Genomic DNA, 27,117 nt, shown 5'->3' with positions numbered 1-27,117 from the left:
TTATGGAAATAAGAACAAGTTTGGAGCAACAAATTGATTCACTGAAAGAACATAAGGACATTCAATTAGTAATAGATTTTAATCTTCTATGACACCAATGCTAGACAGACATTATCCTTTTCCTTTTCTAGGGGAAGAGGCTGAGAGATGTAAAGTTGCCTTTGTCTCCATCTAGTTTGGGGCCATCACCCTCTTTGTTCATGCCTATGCTCCTGGACAGGGTAATCTACCTTCACTGAAACAACTTTTGGTTCTTCTGCTCCCTCCTAAACCTATTGCAATCTGCCTTCCACTTGAACACTTGAAATACTCAACCAGAAAATCTTCATTAAGATCATAAACAATCTTGATTGGTACCTCAAAAGTTCTTGTCTTTAATTTTACCTAAGATGGCTCATCTCTGGCCACAGCTGAATCTTATTGAAATGATCTTCTCCTTGGTTTCATTAAGTTACATTCTCTTGATTTTCATCTTGCTCTTAGTATCCTCAGCTCCCTCTTCCCTTTATTCACCTCAGCTTCCCCTAGAGTTCCATTCTCAGTTTGGTATGCTTTGAAAATTCTCCATGGGGTTATTTATCAAAGCAATTAACCGTTATATACTATGACTCCAAAATCTCAAGTGTTTTCAACTCCTAAGATTCCAGACCTTTAACCTGTTCCCTACTGGCCATCTTTGTCTAGAGGCCCCAGGTATTTCAAACTCAACAGGCTCAAGAAACTTCACCTTCTCCCATTCCAAACTGTTAGTCTACTATGCTTCCTTTCTCAGGGTATGGAACAATCTTCCAAGCCTTCATCTAAGACTCCTCCTTTCTTCACTTGTTCTTCACCACCCCTGTTGAATAAGGGAATGACTAAACTCAGGTGACAGCCGCAGGGAGATAGAGACGCGGGGGCTAAGGGAAATAGTGGTACCAATATCCAGGGTACAGCAACAAGCCAAGGCCAGTGAACAGCAGCTGCAAAAAACATGCGGAGCTACTCCCATAACAAACCCCCTCAAAAGAGAGAATAGCAACAACAACAAAAACCAACAGATAAAAGCAAGATAAAAGCAGCCCCCTGATTTCCACCAATGACAATTAATTTTCGAGTCCCCCCGTGGTAATAGGAGCTTTGCTTTGCTGCTTTTACTTCTGCTTCAAACAGCTTTGCCTTGTTTTGTTCCAAATATACTTGTTCTACACGTACTGCACTCTCTTTTCTCCTGCTTTCAATGCGGCCACTGGCTCCCTGATTCTTCTGTGATCTAGGGAAGCCAAGAACTCATGGGTGAAGCAGTAGATGCCCATTTCACTATCTCCACTGCTTGTTAGTTCTACTTTGTTAAATCTCTCTTAAATCTGTCATACCTGGGCTGTGGTCTTCATATTTCTCACTTGGGTTATTGGACCAGTCATAAAACATCTACCCTGGTCTGGTCACCTTCTATTCTTTCTGTGCATCATAATAGAACAATAATGATTTTTTAATTTTTATTTTTTTGAAGATTTATTTATTGATGCAAGACCTGGGGTACAGGCCAGATATGCGGGCAGGTAAGAGGATTCACCAGAGACAGAGTGGGGAACAGAACAGGCAGACTGACTGAAATACACTGCTGAGGGGAACAGCAGGCAAGACAGGAGAGGTCTGCCACGCCATGTGGGTATCTCCTCTGCAGGCCGGGCTGGAACCTACACTGCAGAGGCTGTGGACAGCTTCACAGCGCTGCGCTCAACCACCTGCGCCACCAGGGAGGCCCTAATTTCTTTAAATGTCTGTTTATTGACTTAAAAAATACAGAAAATTATAAAATGCAGAAAATCTGTAACAAGATTGAAAAAATATATAAGGAAAAGCCATTTGAAATGGCTTGCAATCCAAGAGACCCAAATCTTTAACCAAATCTATTCAGAATATTGCATATGTATGCATATAACTATAAAAGGAAGTGTTTATGTAAATGTATGGAAATGTTTATATATTTAATTACAAACCATGACCACATTGTATGTTGTTCTAGATCCAATTTTTACTTAAGGCACTGTGAATGATTTACGAATCAATTAAATTTTTTTAACGTGGCTGTGAATGGCTGCAATATTATAAAATTTGATCTGAGTGCACCTCTTTCCTTGTCCTCTCAGATTTCTTTTCTTCAACACCAAAGTTTATTTTGAGCATTTATAAAGTATGAATCACAAGGATTTAGAATTAGATGGGAAAGAGGGAAGGAGAAAATGTAGAACACCCACTTTAAATTCATTTACATTTGTTAGATGTTATTTAGACAAGTACATTATTCTATATTAGCATGTGTCATGCCTTCAATTTATACAACCTTGAAACCTATATAATAGAGCTAGGTTAACAACTACATTGCAGGCGATTAAAGACAAATTGTAGAACAATTTGATAGTTTTTTGTTGTTTTTTTTTTACATTGAATAACAAGAAACTGAAAAGAAAACCTTTGGGATCTTTGTGTTAATTTGAACAGTCAGATAAAGGTTTTCTCTTTGGTGAACTAACATTTGAATAAACATTATTTCAGAGTCAAGAAAAGTTTCTCTGCAAGACATGTCCACCTTCTCTCTGCAGGTTATCCTTCTCAAAGACAAAATCTATCCACTTATTTCCCTGGTTAACTTAATCTTGGAAGTTTCCCTTTGTTTTCAGGATAATGGTTCAACTTCTAAAATTAGTGTATATGCATATCATTACACCCCTGGTCTCTCCAACTTCTTATACTATTTCCCTGGGCAGTTTTTTTAATTTCTGATACTTTAGGGTTTCCTAAGTGTCTTATTACTTCCTATTAATTCATGTCTTAGTACATCCTGCTCTCTCTCCAGAAATACCGGCTTTTCCTTCCCATATTTTCATCAGGGCTCAGTTCAGGAAGTCATCTCCAGCCTGTGTAATTCTACTCCCTGCTGTGCAAGAGTTTGTATTTCATTTTTTCTCCTATAATATCCTCTGCTAACTTCTCTCAAAATTCTACACCGAACTATAATTGTTGATTCTTGCCATCTCCTTGCAATGAAGGCCTATTTTTTAAGCGTTAAATTCACCATGTCCTCTCTTTCTTCCAACACATCACCAACATAATCCCATTCTTCCTGCTCCTCAAAATACATACTCAGGTTAGCTGTTACTACTAATCACTGAAGAGAAACATAAGTACAATTAGAGCCTGGTAAAACAACTAATACAACACAAGCCTGAGAACTTCCAAAAATTTAATATATGTTGAAAGTAGAATCAGGGGGTTGCAATTGTATGGGGAATATAAAAATAAAAAAAGAAACTTAAAAAAAAAGAAAAGAAAGTAGCTATCACTTTGTTTTGTGATGTTTCTGAAAGCATGTAAGTCATGGTTTCTTTCTCAGATATTTTAGAAGTCTCTTCTGGCTTTATTTAATTGTTTATCTAGTATGACTTTCAAGGTAGATCAACTTATGAGAATGTAGACAATTTTAATAGTCACTTTAGTAATGCTCTCAGATTTCTGTGGAAAGTGTGCACCTAGAAGTTTATATAAATATTAGCTCGTCCTCCATATGCACTGGGGTAAAAGTCATCATTAGTGTTAGGATTAAAAAAAAAAAAGCAAACCTCCCACTGTCTGTACCTTTTCTCTAACTTATATCAGTAAGATCTTGATGGGAAAAAATCCCATTTGGCCCTGGGTTGAGTGGCATTTCTGAAGAAGGAATGAGCTATTTCTCTCAATCTACAAGTGCCACTATACTTTAGCTCAGTATTGTACTTGGACCTTATCTCAGTGCTTTATGATCTGACAAAATTACGCTCTCTAAAAAGATCAAGATGGCTCTACATTCATGTTAAACAATTTCTACATTTATTACCTTAATTTAGCTTTAGGGTCTTCTCTGAAAATACACAGTGATGTGATAAAATATGCCACCTTTTGCTTGTCACTTTCTGATGGCTTTCCATTGATTCTTCAAAAACATGATTTGGAGAAAGAACATGTGATTGTGAACTTAATTTAAGTATGCTACTTAAGTAGCTCCATTATATTCGCAATAGTAGGAATTGGAAAATAAGAGAGTATAGTTGCATAGTTGAAATCTAGCTAATTGAAATTATTTACTGAGGTGAAATGGCCCATAAATAACAAACTTGCAAGACATAAAAGAAGCTAAAGACTATGTAACTATTTCCGTAATAAGCAAAGCAAAAGAAAAATCTTTAAAAATCTTCAGAAGAATTTGAAATATACATTAATTTAATATGTGCATCATATAAAAGCTTCAGAGTACCAAAAATTCAATTGAAACAACAGGCAACTTTATTTTAAATATTTTTAAACCTGCCCATTATGATCATGGTAGAGAAACATTTAACAATCTTGGTTTTATTAATGAAATTTCTTTCCATACAAAATCAGCTATTTTTATTTACAAAAAACAGTAAGAATTGTTCTGATTGTTGTGTGAAAGAACTAATTTGATAAAAGAAGAAAAGTTAATGCAAACAGACTAAGACTGAAAGTTTTATTTACATCATTGTCACTTCTGTATTTATTTTCACAAATAAAGTCAGAATGATTTTGTTTGGTGTAGTCTATGGTGTAGTTTGACATAATGTGGATTACTTTGGTATCTGCTGAAGTATAAATGATAAGGTTCTGAAAGACAAACTGAATAAAAAATTAGGTTGGATATTCAATATTTGGAAGCTGAGAAAACAAAATAATTGGTGTTTGTGGTTAGATTTGTCATTTTTCTTCAATTGTCCATATGAAAATATATTTATAGAAAATGACCAATGAAAATATTTTTAAATTTAATGTTACATTCCTATCAACTTTAATAATAAATACTTAGTCAGCAATTATGTAACTTCTTTCACTATTAATACTTTGTCAAGAATAGAGGTAGACTGACTTTTGTATTCACAAATTTTAAGTTTTAAATGCCATATAAGTAATTATATAAAATATCAATTTAAAAATATCTGATATTAAATTTGCTATTCAAAATAATTAAATTCCTTTTTTTAATAACAACATACTGTTGCTTAAAACTCATTTGGATGAAGTAATTAAGGAACTATTTTAGCCCATTTTAACTATTATTTTAACTAGTATTTTTTAGAACAAGAAAATGTATTTTTTATTAGGGCTTTCTTTCCTTTTTGGGAGAAAAAAAAGTTCCAATGATTCAGATGTACTTATAGATCCCCCTACAACAAAATATTAGGTATTAGAGTCACTATTGGTATAAACCATGAAGTTCACAAATGCAAACTGGGTTAAAGAAAAATACTTGTATTAAGTTTTAGCATCTTATTTTAGAACAGAGCACAGCAAGGCATGGGCCTTCTGTGTTCTGCACCTGTAAAGATATAGCCCAAGCACAAACAAAGTTTACTCCAGTGGGAGAAATGGAAGGCGCTCTAATCTGTCAGAAATGAGGGCAAGGGTTTAGTATTAAACATTTTGCAAATCTCTGTATTTTAGGTTTGCAGCATTCTCTATTAACTATAAAGTAAAATACACAAGTTTCAATTTTGACGCAAAAGGGGTATTTTTTTTGTAAAACATGACATTTAAGTTTCTGTATTTAAATATCACTTGAATCTATTAACACAATGAATGAGTCCTTTACTAGAGAAATAAAAGGCATCAGAAAATTTATTCTTTATTACAGCATCTAGAGAGAAGTAAACCTAAAATGTGTAATTTTTATAATTATAATGTGAAAAAGAAAACTCCCATGGAGAACCCAATTTACAAAAATTTACATTTTTATAAGCTTTACATTAAATCGGGCACTATTGTTTTAACTGAACTGTGTGTGGGGGAGGGGCATATTAGGGTGAGATCAGGGACTCATGAATACTTTTTTGTAAGTACTCATCTTTAATTTGGGGGAAAAATGTTTACTATATGAAAAAAGTAAAGTAAATCATTACTCTTCTGACATAGATGATTTCCTGGATTTGAGAACAAGGTCTTTAATGGATGAAGAAAGTTCTTGGAGCTCTTTACGGGTAGTATTGATGACATCTTCTTGTTCTTTGTCTAATTTATCTTTCAAGGGATCATCTCCCTGTCCAGTCTTCTTATTTTGATTAACTAACTGTTTTACAACCAAACCCTGATACTTTACCAAAAGAGTATGCTGATCCTGTGAAAAGAGAAAAGAGAAGTTAACAAATCCATGATTTGATTTTCCATGGAACTAAGTAGAATTTATTCAACCTATACTCACTGATGGTCTTCATTATTACAAAACTTTGGCTGTGTAAGTTTAAGATTGAATCTATCAAGGTCCCTGGTCACACACAATTTACAGTTAAGGGAAGATAAAGTATGATCACAGATCACTCTACTGTAAGTTGATTTACCTAAGTTCCATCACCAAAGATAATGTGAAAGTGAAATGGAAGTTCAAAGAAGGCAAACTGTTTTTAGCTGCAAAGTGTCTCAGAAGAATGTGTGCAGGATAAGACTTTTCGAGCTGGTTTTTAAAGGGGCAGGTTAAACCTCCATAAGCAGACTGGACTTAACTGCAACATTTTTAAAAGCCTAATTTCCAAATTTACACTATTCTTTCCCATAGATCTAGAAGGATCCTTAAAGATTCTTGAGTTTTACTAATTTACTGCTGCCATTCCTGGAAGCAGGAAGATGATATTAATATGTTTTGTGTCTTAGAGTTTACAATGATTCACATCTATTCACTCAAAATATTAAGAATCAAAAAGCTTTAAAAATTTCAAATGTACTAAAAATGTAATACCTCTGGAATTCTGCTATTAAGAAAAGCAATGATCTGTGGGACACATCTTCCAGGTGCATGGAGCATGCTGTGGGTTGAGAACTGAAATAATAGGACTGATGTGAGGTGCAGAATAAGAGCAGGGTCTTCAGTGACTTTTAGCTGTTCAGACAGTGCTTGTCTATGCTGGAACAGTAGTTGCCTTAAAAAAAGGAAAATCACAAAAATAGGTTAACATATTTTAGTGAATTTTTACCAACTGGACTTTTTTTATTAAGTTCTTCCATTCTATATAAACTGTTAGCTTCTCTAGTTTAATTATACAACTTATTTCCATGAACATTTTAAGGGATCTTTTAGATATCAGACACAGAAACACGTTAACTGTAAATGGCATGATAAATATGCTAAAAAATCACAGAAACAGCTGGGTATCAAGGTTATTCAAAGTATACTTTTTATTTTTGAGTTGTTGATTAAATAGAACTGCATTGGTTTAAATAAGTTTTCTTCTAATGTAGATCTCAAAGCTAAGAAAAAGCTCCAAGACTTGATCAACTAAAGGTTTAAGGAATTCTGAGACTTGATTAAGATAGGCCAGAGAAGGACATCTAAGTATATTAAGATTAAATATGCTTAAAGTTCTACAGCCATTTAGAAACAATAGTTCTCTCTGCAAGATTCAGACAGTCAAATTCCAATATCAGATATGAAATATCACACATAGAATTAACAGTATAGAGCAATTCAATATTACCTTTCCCTCTTTTTGTCTCCTCTTTTCATCATAATATCACAAGCTTCTGCTGCAGCATCCAGACAAGAAAGAAAGTCTTCTATGCTCTGAAAAGGTTATTTAATACCATGACTTACTTTTATGTACAAGCTGCATAAAGAAATATAGCCATTTAACATTGTTTTATAATTTTCCATCCTAAATACAATTTTTAAAAAAGTCATTTTGTTATTAAATTCAGAATTGTTATTAAGCACTAAAGAGGGTAAAATATCCTCAACTTGGTCTTCCCCTTCATTCCCATATAAGAATGAGTGCAGAGTACTAGTTTTAGATGTAGTTTATAATTATTCTAAAAAAAAAAAAATCTACTTAAAAATCTTTAGAAACTACAGCTCCAATCTCTAAATAGAATAAAATTTTACTTACCTTTTCATTCAAAGAGCTATGGAGTTTTGTGAGAGTTACTTTAGTTTCTTCTGATAATTTACTTAAAATTTTTTTTCTTACCTGTAAAGGAATAAAAATTCTTTTGGCATTGTGCTTCTGACATGTGGTTGATATAAGATCATATGAAACAAAAGTATATTTATATTGTAACAGAATGCTGAGTGGAATTTGTCTGTTTTTGAATTTTAGATCTCAAACTTAAGATAAAAATATGCTAAAAACATTCTAAAATCTAAGAGCAAACCAATATTCAATTAGCCAGAGAAGGTAGATGAAATCCTACCTATTCCTCCCATTCATTTGCTCCAAAGAAAATGAGTGGGAAAAGTGAGAGAGAGAGAGAGATACCAATGAATTTGGAGTTAAGGCTACTCTCTTTTCCAGTGGGGAAGAGTGTTTTTCTCTCTTCAGGTAAGGCGGGGAGGGGTGCATACTCATAAACATTAAGGTTACCTATAATTTTAGAAGCCTGGGTTCTTGTTCCATGGATGGGTGCTTCTTATGCTGTATGATGTATGGAATCTTTTTAGCACCCTTCTTTACAAAGATATGTCTTGTGAAGTTTGACTGCATTCTTGACCTGTGTGTCAGGGCTCCTTCTATTGCAAAATTTCTGGAATTTTGTAGTTGGACTGGAATTCCTACTACAATCAACAGAGGCCCAGCAGTGTGTCTGGGAAGACAGGGGCAGCCTACTCCCTCCCTGCCACATCCCACACTTATCCTTCTATGGCCTTTGAAAGGTCAGGACAGAGCCTTGAGTATTTCTCACAGCAAAGATTGGTATAGGGGCAGGATACATGGAATTGTTCATGTAGCCAGGGATCTTAGGGGTCAATGCCTTCTGGGATAGGAGAGGGAAATAACTATACCTTCTGGAGGTTAAGAGGGAGTCACATGATGCTTAAAACAATCTCCAAAGCTCCTATGCAACCTATGTGACAACAGCCACATCATCAGAGGCTACTACCATTATACTGATTTGGTTTGTCCTAGAGCAAAGCCAATGATATGTGTATGTCATATGAAAACAATTTTGTCTCCATGTTTCCTAAGCTCTGACCTACAGTGGACCTAGAATAATGAGAAGAGGAGGAAGAGGAGTCTCAGGGTAAGACTACACATTCCCCTACCCAACTGGGGGGAGTCATAGCTCAACCTTATATTGCAAGAAGGAAAGCTATGTTTTGAAATAGTTTGAATTTAGAATTGTAAAAAATGAACTGGGATGAATTTAATATTGAAATGAGATGGTATCATTCAATGAAAATGACTGCAAAGTTAGAGTAGCTGGCTAGAATACTGTTAAGGAACTTGCAACTCAGCAGGAAAAAAATGATGTAACTTAACAATAATTAGGAAAAAGTAAAATTGTTGATTTCAAAACAACTAAGCACCCTTTTTTTTTTAAAAAAAGATTTTTTTAATTTATATATTAGCTGGGGTACAGGCCAGAAGCGCGGGACGGTGAGAGGATTCACCAGAGACAGAGTGGGGAGCAGAACAGGCAGACAGAAAGCACTGCTGAGAGGAGCAGCGGGTGAGACAGGAGAGGTGTGCCTCACCATGTGGGAATCTCCCTGGCCAGCCAGGAATCGAACTTGCACCGCAGAGGCTACAGACAGCTTCACAGCACTGTGCTCAACCCACTGTGCCACCGGGGAGGCCCCAGCACCCTTATTTTTAATAAATAATTATACTACCAATTCTGCTAGCAATTATATAAACACTGTACTAAATTTAAACTAAAAATTGTATATATATTTTCTCCAAAACCTCTTTTCTGTATTTTATTTTCTATTCAGACTATTTCAGAAGTCAGAGAATCCAACAAACTAAGATTTCAAAACAAAACATCAAGAGTGTCAAGAAAATCACAACATACTTCACTTGTAATTGTTGCAGGATCTTCTACCGCCATCATTAAATCCGAAGCTAAGAAGTTGAAAATGAGGTTAGTGATATCAGTACACACTGTCTTCAGCAAGTGCTTGGTAAGAGCTGTCTGTGTATCATCTGGAAAATAACAGTGCTTGATTAAAATGAGTGTCCAAGAACAATTATAATCAGTGAAAAAATTGTATTAAGCATACCTGTAAAAAACTTTATCCCTTTTTCAAATAATCGAATATTATTGTATAGGTTTGAAACCTCCTCTTGCAAGTCCTTGATTGTGCGCTTTCTGCCAGTTCCAGAGGCAGAGGAAGTTGAAGACATGAATACTGAACGTATCACCTCAAGGTAAGTTTTATTAAGAGGTCTGTGCACAAGAAAAATATGTTTAGATTATTAAAATATACTGAATTTATGTCCATAAAACTTTGCCTCTATGGAAATGAGACTTAAGAAAATATCTCTATTTTCTTAAACAATAAGAATAATTTGGAGAACAGTTCACAGATTTTGCCCTCTAATTCCAGGAATCATAACTTAAATGTATCATTTTTCTCAATTTTAAAGAACTGAAAAGTTATTGCACTAGAGACAAGGTACAATAAAAAACTTCATTCAAATTCAGTTCAAAGCAGCTTTTTAAAGTAATTTGGAGAAGAGTAGAGACTATGAGTCTATTTCCCATCCTCAGGAATAATAACTTAAATTCTCTATCTCTAAAGTACCATAGAAATAATTTTTTTTAAATAGGTTATTTTAAATAGCAATGCAAATGACTATCATTAACAATTTCACCTTTTTTTCCCCATTTTATTATGTAATTAGTTATGTGCCAAATATATTCACTTAAAAATATCTCACAAACTATATTTCTAAATGCACTGGGTTCCTGGGTCACATTTATAGAAACTTACAAATTGGGACAAACTTAGGAAAGATCATATTTGTTAGTAATGGTCAAGTTATATATAACTTCTTTTACTTTTGTATTTAAAGAAATTTAGTTTGTCTAAATTGCTTCTCTCTGAAAGTAGTTACTTTATTTTCTCCCTAAAAGTGTACCCTTAACTGTCAAATCCATATAAAAAACAATAGTCCTCTTAGATGCTACCTTTAATGTTATGGAAGACACCAGCAGTGATTAGTGACTAGGGCTGGAAGATCAATGAACCAGGACATCTCCACATTCTTGCCTTTTAACTCCCCCACTTCCTTGTCTAAAGCACTTTACTGTTGAATTAAACTGCTGCTGTAGACAACCATTACTGGGGATTTGGGGGGCTAGATGAACATTTAAGCTTTGAAAATACCTAAAATATGTTTTCTATGATGTAGGTGAAAACTTTATGTAATAATTCACTAAATTTCTGTCACAAAACAGAAAAAATATATTTGTATACTTGCTTTATCAAATACTCAGCAAGTTCAGAAATTAACTCCTCAGGAGCATCCTGTATGCGTTTTCTTAAAAAATCTTCGATCTCATCCTGGAACATAAAAGTGATCTCTGGTTTCTTTTTTCCTACAATAGAGATAAGTAATGTGAAAAACAACAGCAAAAACAAATAAGTAACCTAAAAGCAAAGAAAGTTCATTAAGATACTAACATGTTGCTTACCATAAACACTGATAGTAATTTTTATTGTCAACAATATTGTCAATGTCAAATAGCCATAGCAATTGCTATTTGAAAACAATTTTAAACATTGGATATGAAGTAGTATTCTTTTGAGTGAAAATTTTCCAATTCTATTTCATAATGACTGTTTTCTGATTCAATCAAAAATGATAAAGGTGATTTCTTTTTCCTCTGATCTAATCTGGATGATGCAAACAGAAATCAAAACAATCAAGTAAATGGAAAACTCTTGTAGGAAAGAATAATCTTACTTTGTTGAGCAACAATGGATACTGGGTTGACTTTTTTTTATAAAAATGAATGTTTACTAAAATCAAGTCATCCTTGTAATTTATATAAGATCTTCAGAACATCTTTATAATCAAGTAAAATAGAACTCCAGTACAACTAAGCTAACATTTATCTCTTTAGAAAGGCATAGATTAAAAAAATTCACAATTTTACCCATATAATTTAGATGTGCTCTCACAAAAATAATTTCTACACAAGAAAAATTTCTATGCAGCTACTGTAATGGAAGTAATTGTTAATCATGGTAATGTTATTCCTACTCATTTACCTGAAAATTATAGATTGTATACAATGAAAGGCAACAATATTTCCACTCTTAATTGTAAAAGTAAAAAAGTGATTGTTTCCTGATAAATTAGGTTAACTCTAAAAGTGAAACCTTAGCAATAAAGGGAAAATAGCTCAAAAATCAATTTTCACTATGCATCAATATCTAAGTGAACACAGCTTTAGAATAAAGTATTATCTTTTCTTCTTGAATTCTGCTATCCTGATCTTTCACACCAAATAGTTTCTTCTGATTTCCGTTTGCTTCCTGCATGCACTTATAAGTTATTAAATTATACTTCATTTTAGTAATCTCTCACATGAGTTGATCTTATATTTTCACTGAGAACCTAATTACATCCCCCATTTCAGAAATTACAACACAATGCTTTTTCAAAAGCAATGAAATTACATTTTTTTAGGTAGAATGGTTTAACTACTTTTTTTAGTCCTTTCCATAATCAGCTAAATACAAAAAGATTATCTCCTTTAACAACTACTTAAGGAAGTATTTTCTTAAATGCCCCTTTGTTCCCACTCCTACCACATCTGGGGAACAAGATATTCATTAATCAATATAAAAGTAGAGGCCTCCCTAGTGGTGCAAGGGGTTAAGTCTCAGCACTGTGAAACTATTAGCAGCCACTGCAACATGAATTCAATCCCCTGCAAGTGAGCTAACCCATATGGCACAGCAGACCTTTCCTGCCTTGCCCGCTGCTCCATTCAGCAGTGTATTTCAGTCAATCTGCCTGTTCTGCTCCCCACTCTGTCTCTGGTGAATCCTCTCAGCCCCCATACTTCTGGCCTACACCCCAGTTCTTGTACACATAAACAAATAAAAAAAATATAAAAGTAAAATCCACAAAAGATATTCCTAATATTTAAAATAAGGGTAAAGAAAGTAGATTCTATGAAGATACTTGCCTTAATTAATATTCCCTTATGCATGTAGATAACAAGAGATAATTTTACTTAACTTAGAATAAAATACATATCTTAAACAATTGTGTATTATACTTGTAATGTGTACAACTAGTAGCACATTGACAGATGAAATCACGTCATTTAATATCAATATCTGCTAGCTCTAAATCCATATATAATGAACTTTGGGGACTAGAAAAAATAAAATCTCAAACTGCTACTTCAATTTTGTTTGGCTGGGTAAAAGGAGAAGAGGGGTTATCATGGTTTCATTAAGTTAATTTTCTTAAACAGAAAAACAAAAGATAATTTTCTTTAGAAAAACAAAGATAGATGTCTCTTGCTGATTTAACCACACCAAACACTAACAAGTCTAGAAAAGAAAGAATGCATATGGTAAATTCTTCCCATTAGATAGAAACAATTAACCAACTCAGTGTTACCATAACAATTAAACAAGCACAAAATGAGTATTTCCTACTTAAATATGCAGAAATTAACTTTTCATAAAATATTGCAAATTGTTTTGTATAGCACTGGGAGACATAAAAATGACTTGGCCAGCTGAAATTGTGCTTAATGGGGAATTTTATAATTACTCTATAACATTTTAATAATGTTTATGTAAACATTTAAAGCTCTCATTCTTGGTTATGAATGTATAAGGAAATACAACTCATCTTTGAGAATGAAAACATTTTATTTCTTTCCAAAAAACTTTATCAAGAACAGTTTGAATTGTATTTGTTCTTTTCTTATCTGTAACTTAACAATATAAAATAAATATCTTTCTTTTGCCTTGATAAGTCTTCATACTTCATTTGAAACTCTGGATCACTTTTCAACATTTTATTCTTTGCCCTTTCAATGCTGTAAAACATCTCAAAATTCTTTTAACAGGAAGCTTTTTGCCACCTTGACATCTTTAAGATATTTTCATTCTTTTTGTCACAACCACTTTTCTAACTTATGTCAGTAGTGTGCCTTTACTATGTTCCTCTGGTTACATAGCTAGTCTTTTTAATAGAGGCAATGTTAACATTCCCATATTGTTATATTGGTTAAAACTCCTTTTATTCTTGACTACTATTTTACTTTGCAGTGTTATCATTTTTCACTTTCTTGCAGCACTTTATCTTTGCTGGCAAATACTCTCTTCTGATTGTAAAGTCTGTGTTTTTATCACTGCAAGATAAGAAAGCAATACAACCATATGCCTTGTTGTCTAAGTATAAAGTGAGTAATAGATGCACCATGATCAATCACTGACAAACTTTGAAATAAGTGATGTGATTGTCATGGATAATAGTGCACATCTGTTATTTATGTGTCAATTTGTGGAGTGAGGAGCTACCAGTGAGGTTTCTATTCAATGCAATCACTCATAGTTAATATACCCTGGTAAATGAAATAGGAACTGTGTTGGTGGAGGGGCTGCTGACATTTAACTAAAGTGTGGTAACTGAAATTTATGCTTACTGAAACTGTGCCAAGATTTCCTGTATAAGCATATACACCTAATTGCATGCATCTTAAGAAAAATGTTAAAAAAAAAAAATCATGCATGTATAAAGAAAGAAAAAAATAAAGCTACATACCTGAGTGAGATGACTCATCATCACTATCATCATCTTTTCTTCCTTTCTTCTTGGTTTTCTTAATTTTGTACTCTCTGGCATTGCCACCACCTCCTCCTCTTACGCTTCCACTGCCCTCTGGTGGAAAAATGACATTAGTTTTACTTAACTAAATTAGTGTTTTTAGAAAATGCTAACATTATTTTGTCATATTTAGCTTTACAGTTGAAAATAAAAGTCAAATAATTACAGAAACGTTTAATTACTGACCAAAAGTTTTGCAAATTCAACCGATGAAATGCAATAAATAATAAAATATGAAATCTCTTGAATTTGAGCATCTCAGGTAACCCACCTTTCTAAATGTATTCTCTTCCCCAGTCTCCAATGTCACTTCTTTTCTTTCAGCTTTTTCTATAAGTCTGTCTAAAATTTTCTTGATCAAGCCTATTCCAGTATCTCCTTTTCTATCGTCCCTAAAATAAATTTGCCCTTATTTTCTTTTTCTCTGTTACCACAGTCTCATTAATATCCCCCATTACAATACTTCACAAATTTAATTATACTCAGTTTTGTCTTCTTGGTTGAAAGACTACCACCCATGTTTATAGAGACATCCTAACTCATCCACCACTTCATTCAGACCACGAACTTCTTGAGAGCAGAATCATGTCTCTATTAGATATTTACATTTAAAATATTCAAAAAAAGAGAATACTTATTAACAGGGTTGAAACCTATGGAACCTATATTTCATTATAAAAGATACAATGTCATGAAATAAAATGATTTATTTAAACTAAAGATCTTTTTCTAAATTCAAAGTAGAATTCCCTTAGATATCATCATATTAATGAAAGTTTCCATTATTTTGTGCTTGCTTTTCTTATTGAAAAATACCATGTTCAAAAGTACAAGCCTAAAGTGAATGTATTTTTTACATTTCATAGCAAGTTTCTTGTGGGAAGACTTTCATGTTAAGACATTATTCCATACAATGTAGTTTAACTATTACATTACAGGACTATCACTATCAGACCACCAGATGACAGTTTTTAGAAGAAAATAAAACAAAAACATATACTTACATAAGTACAACCAATTAATTATAGTATATCTCCAAGTAATATGATAACATGCATGGTTGTGAGTTTGTGATTTATTGACTAATTTACTATAGCTTTTCAAGAATAGAAACTCCAAAATACCACTGAAAGATTTTTGAAAAGCAAAGAAACAATCTCAAAGAGAAATAAATTCCCATAGCAAATGAAAATTAGGTTTTTATAATACATGTTCAATATTGCTGCATTTATTAGTAAAAGGAGTTGAATTATCTAAGCTCTTAGCCTTTATGCAGCGCAAGTGAAATTATTCCTACCATAGAAAGTATGGAAAATACATATTATCTTCCAAATGCAAGTGATTAGTATACCAGTGCTACCTTGAAAAATGCCCAATGACTCTTAATTAAAAATAGATATTAAAACAAATAATATCTCCTTGGGAAATGCATTCACATAATTAACATTTACAGAGCACTAAAATATGCTCGTGTGCTCTAAACACTAGGAAAACAATAGTAAATGAGATGGACAAGGTTCCCAAACAATAAAATACACCACAGTGATAACTAACAGTGATGGGAAAACACTGGGAAGATAATATAATGAACAATGACTATGTCTACTATTCTGGTTGGTTAGGGAGGACTCTCTGAGGAACTGACATTTAAAGTTGAGCTCTCAATGACAAGAAGAAACCAGGAAATTGAAGTTTGGGAGAGAACATGCCAGGTAGAGGGCACAGCTAGTGCAAAGACCCTGAGGTGAATGTGGCTGGAACAGAGGTAAGGAAAGAACAACAGGAGATGGGCTAGATCATAAAATTGACTTGATTTTCAAAACATAAATTATAAAGTAAGGAATTACCAATATTTCCATTTTCATAGTTAAAATTCAACTTATTAAAAAAAAAAGAACTGATTAATATTAGCAGCTAAAGATGAATCAACCAAAATAAAGGGTCTTTAGGGCCTAATGAATGTAAAGCTCACTGCAAACCTAAAAACTTCTTTGTTAATAATTATTACCTGTTGCTTTCCTCCTTCGTTCATCCTTTTTATCCTTTTTATTTGTATTAATGCCTTCCAACATGGAGACTTGTTTTAGATCTTCTTCAGTGATTAAATGGACAGGATTATTTTTCATTTCCTAAAATAAAACATTTTTTTTTTTTGAAGGCAAAAAACATAATACTACAAAAGTAGAAAATAAAGGTTGTTTTTACAAGTTATATCCTAATTATTCTTGTTTGGTTTCATTATTAAGAAGAGCTATGGAGTTTTGTTTCACAATTGTTGTTTCTGATTCTGATACTATTTCTCCTTATAGAAAATCAGTCTCTTTTCTTGCTGTTCTTGGCTTATGTATTTATTATCAGCTAATAAGAAATCCAGATCACATAATATCAGATATAGATCTTTCCACCAGTTTTTTGGTTGATTTCACCATTGCTTATTGACTCTCTCTCTTTCAGAAACTCCAAAGTCCAGTTTTACTTGGATACCTGAGATTACTAGAAAGGTAAGAAAATATACAATTACCAGCCGATCAAAATGATTGGATATGAATTATACATTTAGTCATATAAATGTTTTTTTCCCTTCTTGTTTCAATCTTGGTCTCTGCTTTTTAAAATTTTTGTTAAGAACAACAGACTATTCCTAAGTTCAAGAACTGGTTCCTTATAATGGGAAAGCATTGTAAACCTGTACAATGAAAAAGCACATTTTCATTGTTATGATATCTACAAACAGCTTACACAACTCACATGCAAAGCAAATGACTCAGTCAAAAAATGGGCAGAGAAGTAAAAAGACACTTCTCCAAAGAAGAAATCCAAATGGCAAACAGGCATGTGAAAGATGTTCAACATCACTTATTATCAGGTAAATGCATATCAAAACCACAATGAGATACCACCTTAATACCGGTGGGAATGGCACATATTTAAAAAAAACCAAAAAACTGGGAATAACAAATGCTGGCAAGGATGTGGAGAAATAGGAACCCTCTTATACTTGTTCACGGTGGGAATGCAATCTGGACCAGCCACTATGGAAAGCTGTGTGGAGACTCCTCAAAACACTAAAAATGGATTACCATATGATTCAGTGATTCCTCTCCTAGGAATCTGCCCAAAGGACACAAAAACACTAATGTGAAAGGAAATAGCTAAGATATTGTAACAACCTAAATGCCTCAAAATAGATGAATGGATCAAGATGATGTGGTATATATACACAGTGGAACACTAGTCAGTGATAAACTGATGTCATTTGCAGCAACATGATGGAGCTGGAAAGAATTATGCTAAGCGAAATTATTTAGAAGGAAAAAGAGAAATATTGGATGGTTTCATTTATATGTGGAATAGAGAGAAACCAAAGGGTCAGGAAAAAGACAAAACTTGCAAACTGACCATAGATCTGAGGCATACAGCAGGGGAGAGGAAGGGAGAAGAATCAAAACAGGGGAAGAAAGCGTACAAGGGACACTGGAGATGGTTCACGGGTGCTATGGTGGTAGAACTATAGGGGACTAGCCCTGAGGGGAGTAATGGAATATTGCACAAAAAGGAACATTTTAAGGAAAAAAATAAATTAAAAAAGGATATTTCCCTTTAGGTTTTCTGATGAAAAAATGTTGACAGTTCAAACAATAAAATCACCATTTTTTTCTGAATTTCTAATTGTGGCCAGAGGAAGGAGCATAAGAGGAAAACATTAATGAGCATTTTAAGTTTTATTTTGCTAACACGTCATAAAACAAAAATAAAATTTAGTAACTGGTAGCTAGCAGGTACCAAACAATGATATATATCCCTCCTTTATTTATAGTATCCTTTCTTTGAAGATGAGAATATTGAGATCTATTTGTCCAAAGTCAGAGAGTAAATAAGTTGAAATTAAAACTCAGGTTTATTGATATTAATCTTCTGTTCTTTTTACTATTCTCTACTTAACAAGTCACATGTAGAAAATGATCTCATTTTTTTAGACTATTAAAGAGCTAAAAGAAATATAGATAAATGCAAATTATTTCCATATTTAATAAATGCCTATGAATTTACTACAGTGTAAGATAAATGGGCTTGTTGTACCTATTTGTGATCAGCAGACTTTATATGTAGATGATCCTAACTAGAAACATGAGCAGTCATAAAGTCGATCTGATATGACCTTTACTTCTCAACACTTTGATAGCAGTTGCTCTGAGAAAGTAATCAGTTTTGATAGTAACAATTTATTTCCTCAGTAAGTTATCCTACTTGTTCACCCCCAAAAGGTAAAATAACAAGGCTTTGCTCTGCTAGAATTTGTGAATATTTAGTGTATTGATTGACCAATATATTGTACACCTATGCATATAATACACAGACACTGTTCTGTGAGAGTATTGTTGAGTACCTGACAGTGAGTTAACTGTGAAGCATATAATTTCACTTATATATGATTTGAATTCATAAAACAGGTTTCCCAAGTTCTAATTCATATGTCCTGATAGGAATGTGAAGGCATGAATATGACACATTAGGGGAAAATGATATATGAAACACAATATCTATTTTGGGGTACACTACTTTTCCTATTTTTCAAAAATACCAGATACAAATGTGAAAATACTGTTAAGATTAATAGATTAAAGCAATTAGCATACCTTTTCAGCTTTTTGGTGCATCAGTTCATTAAACAGTTCTGTACAGTCATTTATAAATTTTTCACTGACTACAACAGTGTCGCTAAAGACTACAGCTGATGCCTGTTTGCTGAATGCTCTCATCACCTGTTGAAGTAACATTGCAGCATCTTCAACTGATAAAGAACTGGGTAGTAGAGGCTAGAATTAAAAACAAAATGAAAACAAAGCATAAATACAATATAATACAGACATGTCATCTGTTACATATTTGCTCACCCTAAGCGATCTTTCCTAAATGCCTTCTTCATGCTGATAACCTCCAAATTATATTTCTGCTTTCATCATAACTCTTAACTCTGGAATCACAAATCCTATTGATTCTCTAATCTCCTTACTCATATGCCCAATAGGCATCTCAAATTTAACATGTCCAAACCAACACTGACTTCCAATGTCTTGACTCCTACACCCCAAGCTCTCACCCACTCTTCTTTCATCAATCCCTCTACTTCGGTAATTGGTACCACTCTCCATTCAGTTGACCAGGCCCCAATTCGACAAGTCACACCCAGTTTTTCATTCTCACAGACCCACAACAATATACACCAGCAAGTTCTGATGACTTTACATCCAAGATATGTTTCTTCTTAGTACTACTGTCTGAAATTATCTTATTTTTTTTTTAACTATCTCTCCCCAATTAAAGTATCCTTCTTAAGAGCAGGAAACTTATCTCTTAAGAGCATGATACCACACAATAGTAGATTGGATACTCACAATTACTACTGTAATATATCTCACAATAGTAGAATGGTACCTGGCATAAAGAAGGTACTTACTTAAAATTTGCTTAATAAGCAGTAATAAGAGGAAAATATATACCAATACAGGCTCACATCAAAAAACAAGAAAGAACTCAAAGAAACAACTTAATCTCATATCTCAAAGAACTAGAAAAAGAACAACAAAAAACCCTAAAACCAGTAGAAGGAAATAATAAAAATCGAAGCAGAAATAAATGAAACAGAAACTAAAAAAAAAAATCCAAAATATCAATCAACGAAACCAAAAGTTGGTTCTTCAAAAAAATAAATAAAATAGACAAACCCCTAGCCAGGCTCACAAAGGGAAAAAGGGAGAAAGCACAAATAAATAGGTTCACAAATGAAAGAGAAATCACAACAGACACAGCAGAAATCAAAAGAATAATCAGAAACTACTATGAACAGTTATATGCAAACAAGTTCACCAATCTAGAAGAGATGGACAAATTCCTACAACTCTACGATCACCCAAAGCTAGATAAAGAAGAAATAGAACACCTAAACAGACCAATTACAAGCAGTGAAATTGAAATGGTAAACAAAACCCTCCCCAAAAACAAAAGCCCAGGACCAGATGGATTTACAAATGAATTCTACCAAACATTCAGAAATGAATCAGTGCCTATCCTTCAAAACATAAACTCTTTCAAAAATTGAGAAGGAAGGGAAAATACCAAACATGTTCTATAAAGCCAACATTACACTAATACCAAAACCAAACAAGGACAACACACAAAAAAGAAAACTACATGCCAATTTCTCTAATAAACACTGACGCAAAAATCCTCAATAAAATTTTAGCTATCAGAATCCAACAATGTATCCATGAGATAATTCACCACGACCAAGTAGGATTTATTCCAGGAATACAAGGATGGTTCAACATCAGAAAATCAATCAATGTAATCCAGCACATCAACAAAAAGAAATATAAAAACCATATGATAATATCAATATGCTGAGAAAGCTTTTGACAAAGTACAACACCCATTTATGATAAAGGCCCTTGAAATTCTTGGGATACAAGGAACATACCTCAATATCATAAAGGCAATATATGACAAGCCCATAGCCAATATCATTCTCAATGGTGAAAAGTTGAAAGCATTTCCATTAAGATCTGGAACAAGACAAGGATGTCCACTCTCACCACTGCTTTTCAATATAATACTGGAAGTCCTAGCCAGAGCAATAAGACAAAAGAAGGACATACAAGGAATCCAAATAGGGAAGGAAGAAGTCAAATTATCACTATTCGCAGATGATATGATAATATACATAGAGAACCCCCAAAACACCACAGAAAAACTAATCAAACTAATCAATCAGTTTAGTAAAGTAGGATACAAAATCAACACACAAAAATCAGTAGGCTTCCTATACACAAACAATAAATCTGAAGAAGAAATCAAGAAAACCATCCCTTTTATTATTGAAACCAAAAAAAATCAAATACTTGGGAATAAACCTAACAAAAGAGGTAAAGGACCTATACAAAGAAAACTATAAAACACTTAAATAGAAGATAGAAGAAGACACAAAGAAATGGAAAGACATCCCCTGCTCATGGATTAAAAGAATTAACATCAAAATGGCCATCCTACCAAAAGCAATTTACAGATTCTATGCTATTCCAATAAAAATTTCAATGACATTCTTCAAAAGAAATAGAACAAATATTGATGAAGTTCATATGGAGCCACCAAAAACCCCAAATAGCCAAGCTCTCCTGAAATATAAAAGAAGGGAATGGAGGCATCACACTCCCAGACTTCAAACTATACTACAAAGCCATATAATCAAAACTGCATGGTATTGGAACAAGAACAGACACTATGGATCAATGGAACTGAATAGAAAATCCAGAAATAAACCCACAGATTTACAGTCAACTAATCTTTGACAAAGGAGCAAAGAATATGCATTGGAGCAAAGAAAATTTGTTCAATATATGGTGCTGGGAGAACTGGGTTGCTACATGCAAAAGAATGAAACTTGACTACTACCTCATACCATGCACAAAATTCAACTCAAAATGGATTAAAGAACTAGACATAAGACCTGAAACCATAAAATATATAGAAGGAAAATATAGGTGAAATACTACATGACATACACCTCAGTAGCATCTTTAAAGACTCATCACCCAAAGCAGTGATAGCGAAGGCAAAGATAAACAGCTGGGATTACATCAAATTAAAGAGCTTCTGGATACCAAAAGAGAGAGTAACCAAAACAAACACACCCCACTGACTGGGAGAACATTTTTGCACACAACACTAATGATAAAGGATTGATCACAAAAATCTACGAAGAGCTGAAGAGTCTCAACAAAAACAAAGTAAATAATCCAGTCAAAAAATGGGCAGAAGAGCTAAAAAGTAGCTTCTCTGAAGAGGAAATGCAAATGGCCAACAGGCATATGAAAAAATGTTCAGCATCACTTGTAATCAGGGAAATGCAAATCAAAACTACAATGAGATACCATCTTACACCAGTGAGAATGGCACATACTTAAAAAAACTAGCAACAACAAATGTTGGCGAGGATGTGGAGAAAAAAGGAACTCTCCTGCACTGCTGGTGGGAGTGCAAACTGGTCCAACCACTATGGAAAGCTGTGTGGAGATTCCTCAACCTGCTAAAGATGGAGCTTCCATATGATCCAGCAATCCCACTCCTAGCTATTTACCCAAAGGACATGGAATCATTAATTCAAAAGGGCACCTGCACCCCTATGTTTATAGCAGCACTATTTACAATATCTAAGCTATGGAAATAACCCAAATGCCCCAAAATAGATGATTGGATCAAGAAGATGTGGTACATATACACAATAGAATATTACTCAGCAATCAAAAAAGATAAACTCATGCAATTTGCAGCAACATGGATGGAGCTGGAAGGGATCATGCTCAGCAAAATAAGCCAGAAAGAAAAAGAAAAATACTGGATGGTCTCACTCATAGCAGGAATTTAGAAAACCTAAATAAGGGACCAGGAAAAAGACTAATTATAATAAAGTAAAAATCAAAATCGACAAGCAACTATAGATGAGAGACACACTTCAGAGGGTGGGGGGTAGGGGAGAAGGATTATGGTCAAAATAAGGGGGGTAGGAATTGTATGGGGACTATAACCAAGATGAAAATGCATTCACTGTGCAAAAATGAAAAATGTAAAAAAAAAAAAAATATATATATATATATATAAATTTGCTTAATAAATATTTGTATGTGGAAACTTTGGGAACTTGGGTATCCAAAATAAGGAATTTTCTGCTTTATAAAGGGAGTCTGAGTTCTGACCAGTAAATGGATTGGTGTCTTGTTTCTCTCTTCACTTACTGTTTATCTTTGGCATAATTAAGGCAGGTCATCATTGAACACTGAAATAAAATACTATCACAGCTAAAGCAGCTTGTGTTAATACACTGGCAGAGATTAATTTACTATAGGGTAAACAAATGCTACATGAAACTTGATGCTAGTAAAGCTGTAAATACTTGGATAAAATTGTGAGAAATATCAATTTCTGTATGGCAGTATTCATATGACGTTATATTGTTTGTTATTTGTTTTGAGATTTATTAAATTCTGGATGTTGTTCACCCATATATAAAAATCTTTAATCATAAAATATTAAGACTATTGTTATTACACCAATGACTGCTAAAATTTGCCTCTAAACCCAAGATTATATTTATGTATCTTAATTCTTAAAATTGGCATATACTAGTGAAATAACAGTTAACCCTGGTTTAAAGAAAAATTAAGAGGATAAAACATACTGCAATATCAACCCATGTTCCAGAGCTGATGGCTTCCTCTACTGATGCTTCCACTTGATCCACAAGTCCTTGACCAACACAGGCTGCTTTCAAAAACAAAAGTTGTGTAGTCTTATATCTTTTCTTTATGTAGCTCACAGCATCTGGGATTCCAAGTCTGGATAAGGCATCAAATTCTGGAAGTACAACACAAAGTTGGAATAGAACTGTCAATCATTCACACCTTATGCAATGTATACTAATATTTTTAAAAGAATAAAACATAGAAATGTAACAGTCTATTCCCTCACTGTGTTAACTTCCCATGCTTTTGTCACTAAACATCTATAGAAAAAGTGGTTCAAGCATTTCAATTCCAGTTGTTTCAGTACTTCTTCAATTGAAGGGTCAAAAGTAAACATGAGAACTACAGAGCAATAAAAGTATAAGTAGGCGATTGGGAAGGTAACAATTCAAATAAAGAAATACAAATTGGAATCAATTATATTAAAGGAATGGAATCTATTTTTCAAATTTTTTTTCAGCCAACTTACGACAAAATGTAAGTATCCATTCTTACTTAAATTAGTAAAACATTTAGCACAAAAAACACAAGTAGAAAATAAGACATAAGCTTATAACCATTAACATTTTGGAGATTATACCTTACTCTCTCCATTCACAAGTAATCATATTTAAGGATAATAATTATAAGAAGGTTCCAATCCAAGTCCATGGTTGAAGAAACTCAAAAGTACTTTATAGAAATTCAAGAAAACACAAGCAAAGCCCAGTATCCTAGTATTAACTTAAACTGTTTGAGAACTAATAATATGTTATAGATTTATTATTGAGAAAACAACTAATTTCTTCCATGGTTTAACTTGGAAATTGATCAGTAAGTGAGCTACATATATCTATATGTATTTGCTAATAATATCAATGATTGAATTAAATCAAACTACTTTATTCAAAGGACTTACTCAGAAATTTAGACACAGAATTTAGAATAATTCCAATATATCTGAATTGTTAGATACCTAATAAAAATGAATTTGTAAGGTAATAAAATATTTCAGGATGATGTAACTGAAAAACTGAACAACTTTATAAAATAAGATAGACTAAACTTAATTTTTTTATGAATTAAAAATATTTGAAGTTGCATAGTATAATTATATTACTGGAAGTTTAGTAATAATGAACATCAGTTTTCAGTTTTTTATATTAAACCTGTTCATTCACTATGGAGTTAAACTTGATTCCAAGGCCCACAACAAGCTGCAGTGTGACTACTTTTATATTCAGACAGAACCGTAAGCTCTGGCCAAGAATAAAGTATGTGTGTAGTCTCAGGGCTAGTAAAAACACTTTTATTAATATGTTTATTATTAAAAAGAAGTTTTGGTTTAAAAAAAAAAATGCGGCTCTCCCTGGTGGTGCCAGGAGTTAAGTCCCAGCACTATCAGGTTACTGGCAGCCACTGCAGCATGAGTTTGATGCCTGGCCAGGGAGCTGACCCACATGGTGCAGCAGACCTCTCCTGTCTTACCACTGCTCTCCTCAGGAGTGTATTTCAATAGATCTGCCTGTTCTGCTCCCCACTCTTGTCTCTGGTGAATCTTCTCACTACCCCCCTACCTGCCTCCCCCCCACACACACACCCTCTGGCCTACATCCCAGTTCTTGTATGCAGAAATAAATAAAATAAATCTTAAAAAAAAAAAAAAAAAAAGAATTAGTTACCCAGGTAGCCATTCTGCCTGAAAAAGGAATCCACCCAGGTATTTTGTGTTCTGGAGTAGATGTCAGGGACAAACACTGCCTTATCCTGCCTCCCACCAAGCACAGTGCCTCGTATGCGTCCATTATTAACAAGTTCTTCAAGTACAGCTTAAAACAAAACCAAATAAATAGAAATAAATTAGCAGGTATAAATATTAAAAAGCAGATAAGATATAGTATTTTTTTCATTCCCTTCCTGGGGCAGGGTGTAGTCAGTATTAAATGTTTAGAGGATGTGAAAGATAAACAGATAATGGAAACTGGTATAGAGAACCTATTTCAACCATAAATATTTTAGTTACATTAAGTTTTAAGATTAGATGAGGCAATAATATAAGTTTGGTGACTGGTGAGTTTTCCATTCTGTCATGTTCTAAATTACATGGCATTTCTGGTTGGGAAGAGAAGGCAAACATAGCCTAAGCCCTAAAATGGTGAGTTTTACAATACCAATATTCAGCCATCAGTTGATATGATTTAAACCAAACTCACAGTAAAGAAGCTGTTCCTGAAATCCATATTTTGCAATCAAGGAATTCACAGCTGTAGGCCTTTATGGAAAGAAAAACACAAAAGTTTCTTATTATAGAGGTACACATGTTTAAAATTAAAGGAACTAGGATAATTAATGTAAAACATCAAATAATTTAAAAGAAAAAAAATGTAGGCAAAACCCACCAAATTTTACATCCTTAACCAGAATTATACTACTGAAATAGCAAGAAATTGGTATGTCTTCTCAGTCCAGAAACAGTTTACCTTCCCATCAAATTTTCATCTCAGATTTAGTGACCTTATTGTCTGTCTTGCCCTTTTTTTGTGTGCTTGATTTCTTAATTCTGTTCTTACTGTCCTGAAGTTTCTTTCTCTACTAGGAAATAGTCAAGAGAATGTCATAGGAAAATAACAGTATGTGTATTTACATTCATATATGATATACATATATGGAATCTAAAATGATATATTCCCAGGTGGATGACTGGGGGGAATACATTTAAAATGTTCTCTTTTGTTTATTAGTATTTTCTGTAATGACTAGCATTTATTTTAGCTGCTTTAATAAGGTGTAATTTACAGATCATAAATCAAACCAATTTTATACATAAAAACAATAGTGCCACTTGCTATGAGTACTTGTGTGCATGTCTTTTTGTGAACATACATTTGCATTTCTTTTGGGTAGATCCCTTGTATAGGAATTATAACTTTTTTTTTAAGGAAACCATAAAGAACAGGATCTAGACATTTTCCCTAGCTATAATTTTTTTCCCAATACATTTTAAGTCATTATGCCTGTTTGCTGACCTAGGTTTATTAGTCTGTTTTTTATTTTTAACTATATAATTAAGAGACTATTATGTTATTACAACTACTTAACTCCCTATTATTAATTAAAGTGTCATAAATTTTCTTTATGATAAAGTTGGGAGAGCAGTTGAAAATAAAGGGAATTTTTCACTAAATTATTACTTTCACTAAATCCTTATGTGAATCAATTCTTTTTTTTACTAAATTTTT

At 33.3% G+C, this 27,117-nt stretch overlaps 1 protein-coding gene and 1 long non-coding RNA gene across 6 annotated transcripts in view; one reads left to right on the top strand and one right to left on the bottom strand.

Moving 5' to 3' along the window:
- Positions 1–27,117, top strand: part of LOC119252710 (uncharacterized) — a 53,535-nt gene that overhangs the window by 431 nt on the left and 25,987 nt on the right. For all 5 annotated transcript variants that reach the window (XR_005126899.2, XR_008553295.1, XR_008553296.1 and 2 more), the window contains exons 2-7: positions 5,944–7,590; positions 8,982–9,036; positions 9,731–9,879; positions 10,068–10,166; positions 16,226–16,368; positions 17,058–17,104. This is a non-coding gene — a long non-coding RNA (uncharacterized LOC119252710). The remainder of the gene's footprint in view (positions 1–5,943; positions 7,591–8,981; positions 9,037–9,730; positions 9,880–10,067; positions 10,167–16,225; positions 16,369–17,057; positions 17,105–27,117) is intronic.
- The window catches only part of UFL1 (UFM1 specific ligase 1), a 31,665-nt gene continuing 8,800 nt past the window's right edge, over positions 4,253–27,117 (bottom strand). The window contains exons 7-19 of the mRNA XM_037520124.2: positions 26,092–26,150; positions 25,561–25,707; positions 23,836–24,011; positions 19,241–19,420; positions 16,612–16,732; positions 14,541–14,657; positions 11,223–11,340; positions 10,019–10,185; positions 9,811–9,941; positions 7,905–7,985; positions 7,497–7,582; positions 6,761–6,941; positions 4,253–6,145 (exon numbers count right to left, since the gene is read on the bottom strand). Coding sequence (XP_037376021.1) covers positions 5,927–6,145; positions 6,761–6,941; positions 7,497–7,582; positions 7,905–7,985; positions 9,811–9,941; positions 10,019–10,185; positions 11,223–11,340; positions 14,541–14,657; positions 16,612–16,732; positions 19,241–19,420; positions 23,836–24,011; positions 25,561–25,707; positions 26,092–26,150 — 1,783 coding nt within the window. The 3' untranslated portion in view covers positions 4,253–5,926. The remainder of the gene's footprint in view (positions 6,146–6,760; positions 6,942–7,496; positions 7,583–7,904; positions 7,986–9,810; positions 9,942–10,018; positions 10,186–11,222; positions 11,341–14,540; positions 14,658–16,611; positions 16,733–19,240; positions 19,421–23,835; positions 24,012–25,560; positions 25,708–26,091; positions 26,151–27,117) is intronic.

This window comes from Talpa occidentalis, unplaced genomic scaffold, assembly GCF_014898055.3.
Source record: "Talpa occidentalis isolate TD23 unplaced genomic scaffold, MPIMG_talOcc4v2.1 talOcc4.2, whole genome shotgun sequence".
NCBI lineage: Eukaryota > Metazoa > Chordata > Mammalia > Eulipotyphla > Talpidae > Talpa > Talpa occidentalis.
This window is presented reverse-complemented; position numbering and strand designations above follow the sequence as displayed.